Source organism: Hippocampus guttulatus, chromosome 17 (genome assembly GCF_054856545.1).
Source record: "Hippocampus guttulatus isolate MCC_2025c chromosome 17, RoL_Hgut_1.0, whole genome shotgun sequence".
In the NCBI taxonomy this organism is placed as follows: domain Eukaryota; kingdom Metazoa; phylum Chordata; class Actinopteri; order Syngnathiformes; family Syngnathidae; genus Hippocampus; species Hippocampus guttulatus.
The window spans coordinates 12,370,824-12,387,739 of record NC_141277.1 but is presented as its reverse complement, the minus strand read 5'-3'; the positions used below and the strand labels follow the sequence as shown (position 1 = coordinate 12,387,739).

Sequence of the window (16,916 nt, the reverse complement as noted above, 5' to 3'; positions counted from 1 at the left end):
ACAGTTAACATTAGCATTACTACACCTTGTGACGAATGTTTTATTCATAAAGTTACCATGCTACAACCAGTAAATTATAGAATAACCAATATTGTTTCATCATATTTTTCACAGCGATTAGCCTACAAATCTAATGACCAACTTGCCTCGTAATCGTGCCTCACGTCGTATCTCGCTCTCCCGTTCTGTGCATACGTCACAGGTGAGTTTAGTGATACGCCCTTTGGACGATTCATACGAAAAATCAGACGAGCATTCCCATTTCTTAAATATCGTAATTAGTAGACCTTGGTGAGTTTTTTTCGCCGCCATCTCAACAAATTTGCTGAAGCCAGAGCTAAATGTATGGCTACTGCATGCAAGCCTGTCAACATTGTCCACAGCCAGACTCAAGCTGAAATCATTCGCATTGCGTCTAACGACTCCACTACGGATTGCCAGCGAGATCCTCCATTACAAGCTATGAACAGAAATTGTACGTAGCGAAGAAGGCTAAGGTACACCAAGCGGGAGAAGACACTGTTTCGGGAGAGAAATAAGAGACTAGGTTGATGAGCCTCTGGTGAATAAAGAGCAGGCATTCTGTTGAGTTCGATGTATGCCACTGATGCGATTGTTACTTGTTTGGAACTATTTTGTGTGGAAGGTTACGGTGTTCCGTGTCCATATAAATAATGGGGGTGGAGCTTCTCTGTGTTCGTCTGACAGCGATGGTGCGCTGAGGCACGTTGAGAGTTCAGTGGTGCAGTGGTAGCAACCTAGCGAACACACTGAAAATAAAACGTCTCCAGTGTTGTCATCGAACCAAGTGTCGTCATCCGAAATTATGTCTACACAAAACCGTAGAGAGACTTCCGCGCAAGAAGGACCAACAGAATCAACATAGCCTGACTGCTGTGTTCAAAGCAAACTTGAGAAAAACGAAGTATGCAACCGTGGCTTAAATCCACTATATAAATCGAAATTATTTCAGTAAATATTTGCATTTTGCACATTGAAAACTGATTCATGATTCCATGTTGATGAGAGCATTAAAATGGGAAAAATAGGACAAAAAATATAAAAGGAAATTCAGAAACGATAAAAAATGCGTGAGTCATCACGATTAATTTTTAGTGAATTTGAGTTGATTATGACAGTTGCGTTTTTAATTAGATTAAATATTTTAATCGTTTGACAGCTCTAATATATATATATATATATATATATACTGTATATATATTCTCTCTCTCTCTCTCTCTCTCTCTCTTGCACTTCCCCCAGCCACACGCACTAGCACGCACGGACGCACACACACACACACGCACACACACACACACACACACACACGCACGCACACACGCACGCACACACACTACCTGTTTCGTAGCTGGGGGGTTTTCTGTTTGGTTCATATTAAGGTCAGTAATGGCTATTGCTCATCATGCGGTCCCATCCTGCTTCAAACAGTCTACCATCATCCCAGTTCCAAAGAAATCGGCAACATCGGAACTGAATGACTATAGGCCTGTCGCTCTGACGTCTGTGGTCATGAAGTCCTTTGAACGCCTTGTGCTGAACCACTTAAAGAATGTCACCGGACCCGTGCTGGACCCTCTTCAGTTTGCCTACCGGGCAAACAGGTCTGTGGAGGACGCAGTCAACATAGGTCTGCACTACATCCTCGAGCACCTCGACAGCACAGGGACCTACGCAAGGATCCTGTTTGTGGATTTCAGCTCTGCGTTCAACATCATCATCCCGGAATTCCTCACCCCCAAACTTCTACACCTGGGTGTGTCCCCTAAGATCTGCCAGTGGATCCTCAGCTTCCTGACGGGACGGACACAACAGGTGAGACTGGGAAGAACATCATCATCAACACGCACCACTAGCACTGGAGCCCCACAGGGATGTGTTCTCTCTCCACTGCTCTTCTCCCTCTATACAAACGATTGCACCTCAACAAGTCCAGCTGTCAAACTCATAAAGTTCGCAGACGACACCACGGTCATCGGTCTCATCAAAGACGGCGACGAGTCTGCGTACCGACCGACAAGTGGAGCAGCTGGAGCTCTGGTGCAACCGACACAACCTCGGGCTGAACACGCTCAAGAATGTAGAGATGATCGTGGACTTCAGGAAACATCCTTCACCACAGTTGCCCCTCACACTATCCACCTGCCCTGTGTCAACCGTCGAGACCTTCAAGTTCCTGGGAATCACAGTCTCCCAGGACATGAAGTGGGAAGTCAACACCATCTCCATCCTGAAAAGGGCCCAGCAGAGGATGTACTTCGAGGCTGCTGAGGAAGCATTGCCTGCCACAGGAGGTGCTACGTCAGTTCTACACGGCAGTCATCGAATCAATCCTGTGTTCTTCCATCACGGTTTGGTTTGGGGCCGCCACAAAAAAGGACAAAATCTGACTTCAACGGACAGTTAGGACGGCGGAAAAAATCATTGGCGCCGCCCTATCAATCTTGAGGACTTGCACACTGCAAAGAATTCCAGCTACTCCCCTCAGGCAGGCGCTACAGATCCATGCGCACCAAATCCAGCAGACACTTAAACAGCTTCTTCCCTCTAGCCATTAACTTCCTAAACAGTCACTGATGTAGTCACTCTTCTTGTACAACAAATACAGTAAATATTCTCTAGTACGGACTCGTGTTTGCGCTGTCCAATTTGTCCTGATAACAGAAATTCCTCATTTGGGAAATGAGCATGGTACATGTCCTTTATGAACCTGCAAGTATGTTGACAAAATGCACGTGTAACAACACAATCAATAAAATACAAAAATATACTGTCCAAAAACTGTTTATATAACAAAAACTGCAATACAGGTGTATCCAAAAAAAAATCACAACAGTAAAATGCGTACAGTATTATAATGTTTATTTTTTTTCTGTCTTGGGGAAAAAAAATATGTATTTTGGATTGTTTTGTTGGATGCATTCTTTGGTTTATGACAATGTTTGCCTGCGTGTCATACAGTTTTCTTGCTAGTTGCAAGTAACTGTCCCGTTGATCACCGATGTCTGGTAATTCTTGTGCATACTGAAGGAACGCGAAGTGAAAACTTGTTTCAGCGTTGTCTGTTCCGTCGCATCAGGTGGGTGTTGCGTGTATTTAAGCTCCCGCGGCATTACACCTCCATCCGGGTTACGGGTAGTGGAATTTCCGCTTACGCAACTTCCGGTAACATGTAATATCGTAGTCAAAATGTTAATGCATAGGTTTTTATTCCGGGTGAAGGATATTCCTTTCCGTAGAATTCCGGGGATGGGAATATTTACTGTACTGCTACTGGTCACTCTAAAATACTTCAATGATTTTCTGCACCAACTGTACAACTGTCATAGTATTGTATTCTACCACTGATCACTTTTGCTCTGCTTGATACTTTGCACATTGTCTCATAGTTGTCACTGGGTGGAACCACCGCACTACGGTTCACTTACATTACGAAATGTCCTTCCATACCAATTTGTCATGTCCTTGTTTATGATGATACTAATGCAGCGTGTTATACCGGAGACAAATTCCTTGTGTGCTCTACATACTTGGCCAATAAAGATGATTGTGATTACGACAACAACGGTCTTGTCCACGGCGTCTTTTATTTGTTCCACTGGGGTTTAGCAAGTGTGTTTATAAAGAGACAAAAATATCTTTACTGTTACTAGTGTTTGTGACTCAACATGGCTACGCTCGTGAAAGCAAAACAATGAATTTTAGGCATATTTTTCCTCAATTTTCCGGAGAAATTTTCATGAAAATTTGAAAATCCGGAACTCCGGGAAAATATGGGGGACTTTCATCACTGATTTTAGCTGATCTGTTATCGGGTGAAAAAGATCGATTATACATTTCTGAATACTTAAAGGTCACAAAACTACAAAATAATCCAGATGTGGATATATCTTGCCAAATAAAACAGTGGTATCTTAATTTAATTGTACTTTTTATTTTTTAAGAACTAATGTAGTTACTGTGACATCAAAAGACCCACAGACACGTCTCCTCCGTGTGCACAGCTGTCCTGCAGCCATAGACAGAGCAGTGAGTTTGTCGCCCTAACTTGTTTGGAGGGAGAGGCAAACCAAAAATTGCTCCTAAATAATCTCCCTTGCTTGATATGAAGAAGCCGCCTCTTAAAACAGCATCCTCAAAGAGTTGAGAGAGCTGAGAGTCCGGCAGACAGTATAGCGATTGTGACACGATCAAACGACATAACTTCAAATAGAAATTCAATGAGTGGAAATGATTCGGTGACGAGCAAGCTTGTTCTCCACTGGTTGCATTTAACTCATTTACACCCTTTGGCGTATAAATATGTCAATTAGCGCACAGCCGCTCCCTCCCCATGACGTATTAATACGTCAATCATGTTTTTTCATGGGGGAGCGTGCAAGAGAGTCTGATGCAACTTCTCACCAAAGGATAAGGCTTGACGGCAATGTTAAATAGCAAAAAAATGGCCATCAGGTGGCAGTGGTGCAACGATCCACCAGGATCACGCCGCAGAAGTAGTAGAAAGGCCGTATAGTGGAGGAGGGGTGTCTGTGGATAGTGGATTGGAACATTAGCAACTAGCAACGATGGAGAAAAGGAAACAACTAACTAAAAAGGATTGGTTTTTTTCGGTATAAAAGCGTCCTTGAAACAAAACAACAAAGGAGATGGTGTTTGTGTGGAAGAGAAGATGACGCTTCGGTCACGTAATCGAAAGCAGCACCCGTCAAACGAACGTCAGCCTGCGCAAACATGGCGTGCTACACGCGGCCCGCATAGCTCACGCCGAGTTTCGAGTTCATCTGATGAAGATGAACATGCTCCACGTCAGGGACCATCGCTTGGCCTCCCGATGCCCCACATCGCCCACAAATCGTCTCCCCGGCGACTTCCAGCGATGACGGCAAAGAGGCTTCGCATGGCCGACGCCGGGCACACGTCAGCGATTCGCTGGAATCGTCTCATAATGACGACGGCGAAGACGATGAATTGGAGAGCGATTTGGATCCCGATCTGTCAGACGAATACGTGCCTTCGGACTTAACGGAAAGCAACTGAGATTTCTCGCCACAGCCGCTGGAACAAGGAGGTAACTGCTGACTAGCTTGCAAGTTCCCATTCAAAACTTCATCACTTCTTATGCCTCATCAGTCACTTTTATGCACCGCTACATTCCCCGCTATACTAGAAAGTTGCCAGTAACACTCATCATTTATGTACGGTTGATGCGTCTCGTAGATGTGGATGAAAATATGCGCCATAAATGTGCTGACTTGCGTGTCGCCGTAGGTTTAAAAAAAAAACGGAAAAAAACAGGACACATTTCCGCAGGTCCGCTCAGCTCTGCTAAAACCACTGGTGTTAAATTCATATTCCATTTCCTTTCAAATTGGATGCTGAGCAACGTGGAATGAATGGTGTAAATAGCAGTGTGCGAGCATGTATGTGTGTGTGTGAGAGATGTTGAAATGTAAGTGGAGAGCAACAATAAAAAATAGAACAATAAAAGTGTGGTGATTGAACATACTTCTATAAATTACAGATTGTCCAACCAGAAGCCAAAAGATAACGACTCATTGCTTTGGTGGTGGAAAGAAAGGTAAATAAAATTATTGTACCTCACTCTGCAGCAAGATATATTTGCAACTTTTTATGTTTCGATAATTTATAGGTCGTGCATCTGGACGAGGTGGGATGAATCGATGTGGTGACAAACTGGATGGAAGCCAAAAACCATCCTCTCCACAGCTGCACTTCGGTTCATTGTTCAATTTGCACTTTTGTTCATAGTTCAATAGTTTTGTTGTGTGCAAATAAATTATTTTGCTACAAAAACATGATTTGTAATGTCCTTTTGTAGGAGGAACACATTATTGAGGTATTTGAGCTGTCACAAAAGCAAAAAATAGTGTAAAACTTGAAATGATGCTTGAAATGCACGTTTTTACAAAAAGCTAATTTTCTCTGGATTTCTGCAGAAAATCTGCCTTTTCCATAAAACTTAGCAGTTTTCTAATGCTGATTGCCAACGAACGGAGAAAGATAGAAACAAACTTTTTTTTCTGCTGAAAGAAGAGAGTCTCACCTTTCTTTTGACAGGTTGCATGTATATATAGCCATAGAACAGAATGTGAGGGATTGAGGGGGTTGCTCCAGTGAAAAGGGGTGGTATTCAATGAGTTAATGAGGTCATAAATAAATAGTGTTGTTTCGACACGAGAGAAGCCACGTACATACCCAACAACTCAATGTTCAGGGTGTATCCTCAAATGCAATGCTTTTTTGTGTATTACAAAAGGCAATTGGCACTGATGTGGTGGAATGGTCCATATAAAATAAATATATGTAACATCATGTAACATACACACATTGATCAATGTCTATTTCTATCTTAATTTGAGGAAAATCGGATGCGCGCTCTTTCAAAATACATTGCCACGGTATTGCATCGGGTTTTGGAGTCAGCAGATATTTAAAACCAAATACTCGGACTCAAACTCGAGTGCCAAAACAGTGTCAATGGGACATCGCTAATTGCATTTAAGAAACCCGAGACCCAGCTTGTGACTCATTCATGTGAAGCGGTCAGAAAAGGCAGAGCAACACTGGCCTCACATTCAATCGACTGTATGTTTACCTCACACACTGTGAAAAAGAAAAGTGAGTGTATGTCATGCCATCTCATGCTCACGACCAGGAAAGTACTCTCTATATTGACTCTATTGATGTAGTACGATGTCTATGCTTAAATAACGATCACTGTTTCAAATGGTCTAGTTTCAAAATTACTTTGTCCATTGTTTTTTCATCTATGGCATTATTGGCTTCTCAATTAAATGCAAAGCCGCCAAGAAATTATTCTTTGTAAGTTAAATTGTCGAGCTACCCTAGCTAGCTTAAGTTCACAGAGCTATACTGTATTACATGCATCAGACGGATATATGAAGCGTTGAAGATGTTGTTTCTCTCATTTTCAAGTTTCAAACCTTGCATCTTGTGATTGTCTTTGTCCAGCCTCATCAAAAACATCATCCTTGAATCCAAAGACATCTTCACATAATTTTTTCGCTCCACAATTGTCTGTTACCAAAACCTCTTTTGCATTCAGTACATTGAGGCTACTTTCAAAGTGCACATTTCTTCACCTTGTTTTCAAGTGTAGGGTATGGGGGTGCCATCGTCGAAACGAATGGTTCGGACAGTTTTCACAAACCAAATGTTCACAATCACATATTTTTACTGGTCCGCCGTCTTCAAAGATGGTAGCTAAACTGCTAGTTTAGCTTAACTGTCTATGTGGGTTTCATAACGACGGATGTAGTTAGACGGCAGAATCACATACACTACACACTTGCCATGCAATCAACACAGTGAATTAAGGGTTTGACAACAACATTTCATGTCACCCCCATGGCAAATGTGTTTGGAGGTTCTGCTTTCTGAATACATTTTAATGTAATTAATTTGAAATTAAATCCCTCACGTGTTTTTGTCCATTCATCCATTTTCTAATCTGCTTATCCTCACGACGGTCACAGGCACTGATAAACAAGCATTCACGCTCACAATCACATGCCGAGTTGGACGGCTTCCAACTCATACGTGCGGACAGGAATGAAGGGAGTGGAAAGAGAAAAGGTGGGGGACTGGCTGTTTTTGTGAATGACAAATGGTGCAATCCGGGGCATATCACGATCAAAGACAAACTCTGCAGCCGGGACATTGAACTGCTAGCCATTAGCCTCAGGCCCCATTATCTCCCGAGGGAATTCTCACACGTCATAGCTGTGACAGTGTACGTCCCCCCGTCGGCTAATGGTGGTGCAGCGCGTGATGCCCTGATGAATGTCATGAGCAGGCTGCAAACACAGTCCCCCAATGCCCTGCTGATCATCTCTGGGGACTTCAACCATGTCTCTCTGTCGTCCTCCCTTTCAACCTTCACGCAATATGTAACCTGTGCCACTAGAGACAATAAAATTTTGGACTTGTTTTATGCCAATACCAAGGAGGCATATAAACCCCTCCCCCTCCCCCCTCTTGGAAGAGCAGACCACAACTTGGTATTTCTCGAGCCTGTGTACAAACCACTGGTGCACAGGCAGCCAACTGTGACCAGAATGGTCAGGAAATGGTCCACGGAAGCTGAAGATGCTCTGCGGGACTGCTTCGACACGACCAGGTGGGAACTCTTCAGCGAGGTTCACGGGGAGGACATTGATGCACTCACTGACACCATCACAGACTACATAAACTTCTGTGAGGAGAACACCGTACCCACCAGAACTGTGCGGTGTTTTTCCAACAGCAAACCATGGATTAATCCCGACATAAAGGCCCTCCTGAAGGAGAAGAAGAGAGCTTTTATGTCGAGAGACAGAGAGGAGCTGAAGGCCGTGCAGATTCGGCTGAGAAGAAAGATCAGGGAGGGGAAGAAGATATACAGGATGAAATTGGAGGACCAGTTGCAGGCCAACAATGTCGCTGGTGTCTGGAGGGGCCTGAAAACCATCTCAGGCCATGACAGCCCAAAGACATTGACTGAGAAGGACAAGAACTGGGCAGATGGACTGAACCGTTTTTTCAACCGTTTCGACCAGTCGTCTGTCCCTTCCCCCAACCACCAACTGCAACCACTCTCACTGAGGACTTCTTCTCCTCCCCCTCCTCTTTCGACCAGCTCTCATCAACCCAGTCTGTCACCTGGTTCCTGCCTGTCCGTCACAACAGAGCAGGTGAGGAACCAACTGAGGAAGATGAATGTGAGGAAGGCAGCAGGTCCAGACAAGATCAGTTCCCGGCTCCTCAGGACCTGCTCTGACCAGCTGTGTGACATTGTCCAGCACATGTTCAACCTGAGCCTGAAGCTGGGCAGAACTCCACAGCTGTGGAAAACTTCGTGCCTGGTCCCAGTGCCCAAGACCCCCCACCCTAAGGAGCTGAACAGCTACAGACCGGTGGCGCTGACGTCTCACCTGATGAAGATGCTGGAGAGACTCGTCCTCGCCCACCTTCGACCGCTGGTGAGCCCGGCACTGGACCCGCTGCAGTTTGCCTATCAGCCTGGCATCGGCGTGGAAGACGCCATTATCTACCTCCTCCACTCAGTGCTGTCACACTTGGAGAAGGCTGGGAGCACTGTGAGAATCATGTTCTTTGATTTCTCCAGTGCCTTCAACACCATCCAGCCCAACTTGCTGGGAGGCAAACTGCAGAACGCCGGAGTGGACCACCATCTCACAGCATGGATCATAGACTACCTCACAAATCGGCCGCAGTACGTGAGGTTGCAGAGCTGTGAGTCGGACAGGCTTCTCTGCAGCACTGGAGCGCCGCATGGGGACTGTTCTGGCTCCATTCCTGTTCATCCTCTACACCTCGGACTTCAGACACGCCACTCCAAACTGCCACCTTCAGAAGTTCTCAGATGACGCTGCGATTGTTGGCCTCATTACAGAGGGGGACGATCGGGAGTACAGGGGACTGACGAAGGACTTTGTGGACTGGTGCCAGCAGAATCTCCATCCAGAATCCAGATCAACCCTAGGAAAACTAAGGAGTTGGTTGTGGATTTCTGCAGGAAACAGTCCTCACCGGCACCGATGAACATCCAGGGTATGGACATAGAGAGGGTGACCTCCTACAAGTACCTAGGTGTTCTTCTGAACAACAAACTGGACTGGTCTACAAACACGGACAACCTGATTAGGAAAGGACAGAGCCGACTCTTCCTACTCAGGAAACTGAGGTCTTTTGGGGTTCAGGGGTCGCTCCTTAAGACTTTCTATAACTCGGTGGTGGCCTCGGCCATCCATTATGGCATTGTCTGCTGGTCAGGCAGCATCTCAGCCCGGGACAGAAAGAGACTGGAGCGACTGGTCAGGAAGGCCAGTTCTGTCCTGGGTTGCTCCCTTGACACTCTGGAGGAGGTGGGCAACAGAAGGATGCTAACTAAGCTAAAAGCTATGAGGACAGTCCCTCCCACCCTCTCCAGCCCGCCCTGACAGCACTAGGTAGCTCCTTCAGCCAGAGACTGTTACACCCGCGCTGCAAGAAGGAGAGATACAGACGCTCGTTCCTACCAACTGCTGTCAGGCTGCTGAATAAAAAATAGCAACAATAATATTTAATAATTGAATGATGTGGAAAACAACTGTAAATAGCACTGCGATTTATCCATTTTGTATTTATATTGCACTTAATTGGACGGTGTTTGTTTGTTTTTTCTTCTTCTTTCTGCCTACATTCTTGCTGCTGGAGGCTGTAAATTTCCCCAGTGTGGGACTAATAAAGGATATCTTATCTTATCTTATCTTATCTTATCAAGGGACAATTAAGAGTGTTCACTTAACCTATGGCGCATGTTTTTGGAGTGTGGAAGGAAACCGGCATACCCTGACAAAACCCACGAAGGCACAAGCAGAACAATACAAACGCCATGCAGGAAGGCAGCGGCATGGAATCGAACCCTGAACCTCTGCACTGTAAGGCGGACGTGCTAACCAATCGACTGCCGTGCCGCCCACATGTTTTTGTATTTCACAATATTTTTTAATTTAAAGCTGTTTTTCTGTATTGCAATGTTAGTCTTATTGATTGGGACAAATATTTAAGTTCACATTTGCTACGGTTCACTAAGACGGTTGCTTTAAATATTGCTGCCGTAAAGAATTATCTCCTTCGTAAAGGTTGGTCAGGAATAACCTTGATAAAGGTGGTTTAGGGGTTTCATCCAGGCACCTTTGCTAGAGGACTTTTAGAATTTTAATGATATTATCCTCCGAATACGTCTGGTTCATCTTGCTCAGAAAGGACAGGAGAATTACTCAGTTCAAACGAGAGTCCATATTCAAGTACAAAGGTAAATTTTGATTGGAAGCACTCATTTTTTTAGTCATGGTATATGAAAGTTTTGTTGTTACATATTCAAGATTTTTTTTTGTCTCACACACACACACACACACACACACACACACACACACACAGGGTGATGTTTAAAGGGTCACTTTCTCCAAGTTTTGAACATTGAACATGTCAAATGTATACATCTCGGAAAACTGATTTTTGGTGGATTAAAAACAAGGAAATTTTATTTTGAGGCCACAATGTGGACCACAGTTAATTAAATCAGCAAGGATAACGTAGACAGCACATTCAAAAATTTGAACCGTACAGACCTGCTGAAGACGAAGCCGAAACCAAACATGCGAGCGCAAATAGCAGGAGCCTTCTTCCCAACACCATGGTCATAATGGGCTGTCAAAGAAAAATCACTGTCAAACATTCAATGTCCAAAATGTTTACTAAGGCTTCCAACCTCACCGAAAACATTATTACGACTACGTACAGATCTGTGCATCGGGTCGTCATGCTAACATTTCTTCTGAACAGTCCTGACATTTTTTTTCAGAAAGACGTAATGTTGTAGGTTCTTAGTTACTGACATATATGTGTCTTAACGTAATGGAACGAAGGAGAAATAAAGAAGTGTCGATGTTGTGGAATCACCTCACCCCAACAGCTCAATTACGCCATATTGTTTTTACGGTCAGACAGGAAAATATTACTACTTACCAAAATGTGTCAGTATTAGTCCATGTATAATCTTAATTTATCATTAATGTCGTTTGAGTCCAAAGATTGTAAAAACAAGTTATGTACGTTAAATCTTTGGGTTTAAGGCTAAACTGGCCGTATAAGGACCACCCATTTCCCGTCAAGGAAGAAGCTTGTGTGGTAATAGCCAGCCGTTGCTGCGCTGTCAGATCTCACAAAACACGGATCGACATACAGTACTGTACTACATTGATCGCCGTGTATCTTCTAGTATATGTATCTGTTCAAATCCCGCCACTTGTGCCTGCTGATTCGTCACTAACTCTGTCTGTTAATTCTATTTGACCAATTGGCATGTTTAAGATTCCACTCGCCTTGCTTTCCGTCGTGTTTTCCAGTAAGTCTCCGCCTCATGTTCCCACAGAAAAGGAAATGGCAGCTAAACAATCAATCCAGAGTTTTAGAGAGTGATTAATCAGCAATGACATAAGATTCCCTCCCAGTGAATTTCCCGCCTGCTTGGTCCTGACTTTCCATTCATAGAGCGGCAAGAAACAGCGAGTTTACAATGTTTTATCTGACACACCGGAGTTACAGTTACAGTATTTTTACATTTTTATCCATCCATCTTCTACTGCTTATCCGGGGGTCGCGGGGGCAGCAACTTTAGCAGGGAAGCCCAGACTTCCCTCTCCCGAGCTACTTCTTCCAGCTCTCCCCGGTGGATCCCAAGGCGTTCCTAGGCCAGCTGGGTGACAGTCTCTCCAGTGTGCCCTGGGTCTTCCTACGGGTCTTCTCCCGGTGGGACATGCCCGGAACACCTCACCAGGGAGGCGTTCAGGAGGCATCCGAATCAGATGCCCAAGCCACCCATCTGGCTCCTCTCGATGTGGAGGAGAAGCGGCTCGACTCTGAGCCCTTCCCGCACGACCGAGCTTCTCACCTTATCTCTAAGGGAGAGCCCGGACACCCTGCGGAGAAAACTCATTTCGGCCGCTTGTATCTGGGATCTCGTTCTTTCGGTCACGACCCATAGCTCGTGACCATAGATGAGGGTTGGAACGTAGATCGACTGGTAAATTGAGAGCTTCGCCCTTTGGCTCAGCTCCTTCTTTACCACGACAGACCGATACAACGTCCGCAAAAAAAATTATCCATAAAGTTAAAATGCGTGTAAAAATGATTTCATGAATAAAATATTATTGCTTTGTGATATTCTTTATGATATTAAGACAATGTTTTGTTTTGTTTTTTAAGTGGAGAATTGTGTATTCGAAGATAAACCCTATGGGCAAGAGGCGGGGAACACCCTGAAATTGGCTGTCAGCCAATCGTGAAGAAAATTAAACAACAAAATATTCACTGTCACGCCAACGGACAATTTAGAGTCTCCAATTAATCTCACAGTCACATGCATGTTTTTGGAATGTGGTAAGAAGATGGAGCACAATTGAAGAGAATATGTCAGGTTCTGGACTGAACCGAATGTTTTTGGATTCCAGAAATGCAGGCTCAGACAAAGTGCGATAACAAAAATATTTATTTACAGAAACGTGCACCACCAAATTACAGGAGAAACAATGCATAAACAAAAGTGCTTGGACAAGGCAAGGTACTGTGGAACACCAATAATAAAAAAAAGAAATGTCAAGAAGCCAATAACGCGAAGCCAAAGATCAAAAAGTAATAAGAAAAAATTAAAGTGCAAACCAGAATCTATGAATAATTAGACCAACTATGGAGAGTATCAAGAAGTCTAGAAAACAACACTTGAACACCAATAATAAAAAAAAGAAATGTCAAGAAGCCAATAACGCGAAGCCAAAGATCAAAAAGTAATAAGAAAAAATTAAAGTGCAAACCAGAATCTATGAATAATTAGACCAACTATGGAGAGTATCAAGAAGTCTAGAAAACAACACTTGAACACCAATAATAAAAAAAAGAAATGTCAAGAAGCCAATAACGCGAAGCCAAAGATCAAAAAGTAATAAGAAAAAATTAAAGTGCAAACCAGAATCTATGAATAATTAGACCAACTATGGAGAGTATCAAGAAGTCTAGAAAACAACACTTGAAGCAGTCCAGCAAGCAAGGTCAATAATCCAACTAGAGACTCGGCAGTTTGGCAGTCCTTAAATACATGGCAGTCTTGATTGGTAAATGCTGAACAGGTGCACCTTCTGGAGGGAAACACCCTTCACTCCAGCTGCGTCTGAAAACAAACCAAACAGACAGACGTAACAGTATAGAATAGAATGGAACTTCATTGTCACAAAAATGAGTGAAATCAGTCCGGCATCTCGTTTTACAGTCTTTAAGTATAAAATCAAAGCATGCAACTCGTAAAAAGACACACTTACTGTTCGAACATAGTTATTAACATTTGTGAGAATGTCCATAATACCATATTATCATATGGTAGTTGTGTGGTTATTTACTTTTGGGTCTTGCACAGATTATTATTTTTTTAATCAGACAATATTGCACACGTTATTAACTATATTGCACTTACTGTATGTGTAAAGGGATCGGTGGGGGTGTGGTCAGTATTACGTAGTTCAGGGGGGGCCAAATTCGGTCCTCAGGGTCCGCTGTCCTGCCTGTTTTCCAGCTCTCCCAGGAGCAACGCACCTGATTCAAATAATCAGGAATGTTCTAATGCTGCTTCAGAGCTGGCTGATGAGCTGATCATCTGAATCAGGTGTGTTGCAGCCGGGAGAACTGGAAAACAGGCAGGATGGCGGCCCTCCAGGCCCGGTGCTGGACATCCCTGACGTAGTTCTTACGATAGCAAAGTAGATGCATTTCACAGCCTGGTGGTAGAAGCTGTTTTTGAGCCTGGTGGTTCGAGGCTCAAATACAGGTATACTGTGGTGTTTTCCAGAGGGAATGGGAAAGGAAAATGAGTGTCCAGTTTGGGAGGAGTCATTAATGTTTCCACTGGCTTTCCGCAGTAGTCTGCCAATATAGGTGTCTCTGAGGGTGGGAAGTGAACATCCAAGCGACCACTTTGTTGCTTTCACCATCAACCGCAGGTCGCAGCTCTCTTTTGCAGAACAGCTGCTGAACCGACTTGGGCAACTGTAGGTCAGGAGGGTCTTTATGTTGGATCTGCAAAACCTTATCAACAACAGGTGTTGGAGGAATTGAGCTGAGTCCTCAGAAAAAGACACACACACACAAGCATGGGGAGAACATGTCAACCTCCATAAAGCAGAGATGAAAGTGGATTTTCCTGAAAGTTCTTGAAAATACTATATATATATATATATATATATGATTTATTAAATCATATATATATAAAAAGATAAAGGCGACAGTCGTGCCTGTGGTGGTCGGAGCACTCGGGGCAGTGACCCCCAAACCAGATGAGTGGTTGCAACAGATCACCGGGAACAACATCGGACATCTCAGTCCAGAAATGTGCAGTGCTGGGAACAGCAAGGATACTGCGCAGAACCCTCAAGCTTCCTGGCCTCTGGTGGAGGACCCGAGCTGAATGAGGGACGGGCACCACCCGAGGGGGGGGTGAGACGAGGAATTATATATATATATATATATATATATATATATATATATATATATATATATATATATATATATACACACACACACACACACATTTAGAGAGAGAGAGAGAGATTTTAACTGACTTACCAGGTTTGTCGACCTTTCTAATGTCGCCGGACAAAAAAAATCTCTGTTCAAGTCCTTTTCCTCAAGCCATGACCACTTGAACGTATTCCTAACACTCGCGTCTTTTGCACGCATGTCAGCTTGCCTGTCTACCTGTTTGAACATTGCGCTGGGGCCGTACCTTGACGATCACGCATGAATTAGTTTACACAAAACGGTATTCAAATACTGGACATTCAATGATTAATCTGCCTTTTGTAATGCACACGTGCACCCTTTGTGGCTTCCGTTCTCGCCGAAATTTCAAAATCTCTGAGATATGGCGAGGCCATGAGAATTCAAGGGGAGGGGTGTTACTGTTCCCAGTGTTAGTGCCTCAACATGGCTACGCTTGTGAAAGCAAAACAACAAACTCAAACACGTGTTCATTCAATGTTGTCAACTAATATCCGGACTAATGTTTTCCCTCAATTTTCCGGAGGAATTTTCATGAAAATTTGAAAATCCGGAATTCCGGTAAAATCCGGAGGACTTTCATGACTGATAAGGAAGGCCTCAGAATTGTCAGGGGAATGTGGTCCACCATGCTTCCAGTTTATACAGTATTACGAATGTTTTGCATTTTATTTCGAGAAGTTTATTTTCTCAAAAATAACTCTGTAATAATGTAATAATGCTGTCACTGATTGTGTCGTGGTACACTCGCCTGACATGTGTGTGGGCGGCGTGGGATCGGTTCCCACTCAGTGACAGTCTGGATGTGGATGTGAATGGTCGTTCGTCTCTGTATGTGCCTTGCAGTTGACTCGCGACCACTTCAGGGTGTATGTAGTCTGCCTTTCACCCAAAGTCAGCTGGGATCGGCTCCAGCACCCCCATGACTCAGGGTAAGCGGTGTTGAAAATGGATGGATGGACGTAACTCATGCTCATCTTTTTATTTTTACCAGCTCTGGTGATTTTAATCATAAATATTCCATCAATATTAACCCTTTCATGCACCCTCTAACACGATAACATGATAAACTGTCCACTGTAGTAACCACTGTCCCTGAAAGAGTTACAAAAAAATAAGTGTTAAACTGTTTCGTGTACTCATACTAATGTTATAGATTAATACAACCACCATTAAATATCACATAGCTCGGTCCATATCCTAGGTTATTTGAAGACTCTAAAGCCATGTCCACATGGAAATTGAGTTTTTAAACAGTTTCCCATAAACACGGAATTGTTTCAAGAAATATAGTGTCCTCAGCAAGTAGCTGAAATGCTGTAGTATTCATGCCAAGCCTGAAGAGGCGCTGTAATGATGTCACGGGAAGTTACCAAGAACAGAATAAGAAACCCATGCTTCATCACGATGGCGGCGAATGTGATGCAAAAAGAAAGGCGATATTTGTGTGGACTGTGGACGAGGTAGAGCTTCTGCTTTGGAATGAAAGCCATAAACAACCTCTAACATAGTGATCCAACATTGTTGTTGTTGGCAAACTGGGACTACCGTGTCAAGTTTTCTAATATAGTCATCTGGGAGTTGGTTTGAAAAGTTATCATATCTGGGCTGTCAAAATGCCACTTCCATGTGGATGAAACAGAGAAACAATTTCAGTGTAACTGTGGTGATACAGTAATTTGTCTTATTTCATGTTTAAAAAGGTGACATACACAGAAATCATTCGTTTTTTTCTTTTTTAATTATTGCATTGTCTCACAGGTTTG

The 16,916-nt window shown here is 43.6% G+C and overlaps 1 protein-coding gene across 3 annotated transcripts in view; it reads right to left on the bottom strand.

Moving 5' to 3' along the window:
- The window catches only part of il6st (interleukin 6 cytokine family signal transduce), a 44,141-nt gene extending 32,399 nt beyond the window's left edge, over window positions 1-11,742 (bottom strand). For all 3 annotated transcript variants that reach the window (XM_086134276.1, XM_086134277.1, XM_086134278.1), the window contains exons 1-2: window positions 11,575-11,742; window positions 11,178-11,256 (exon numbers count right to left, since the gene is read on the bottom strand). In XM_086134276.1, the coding sequence (XP_085990402.1) occupies window positions 11,178-11,250 (73 nt within the window). In that variant the 5' untranslated portion in view covers window positions 11,251-11,256; window positions 11,575-11,742. The remainder of the gene's footprint in view (window positions 1-11,177; window positions 11,257-11,574) is intronic.
- Window positions 11,743-16,916: the final 5,174 nt, after the last annotated feature.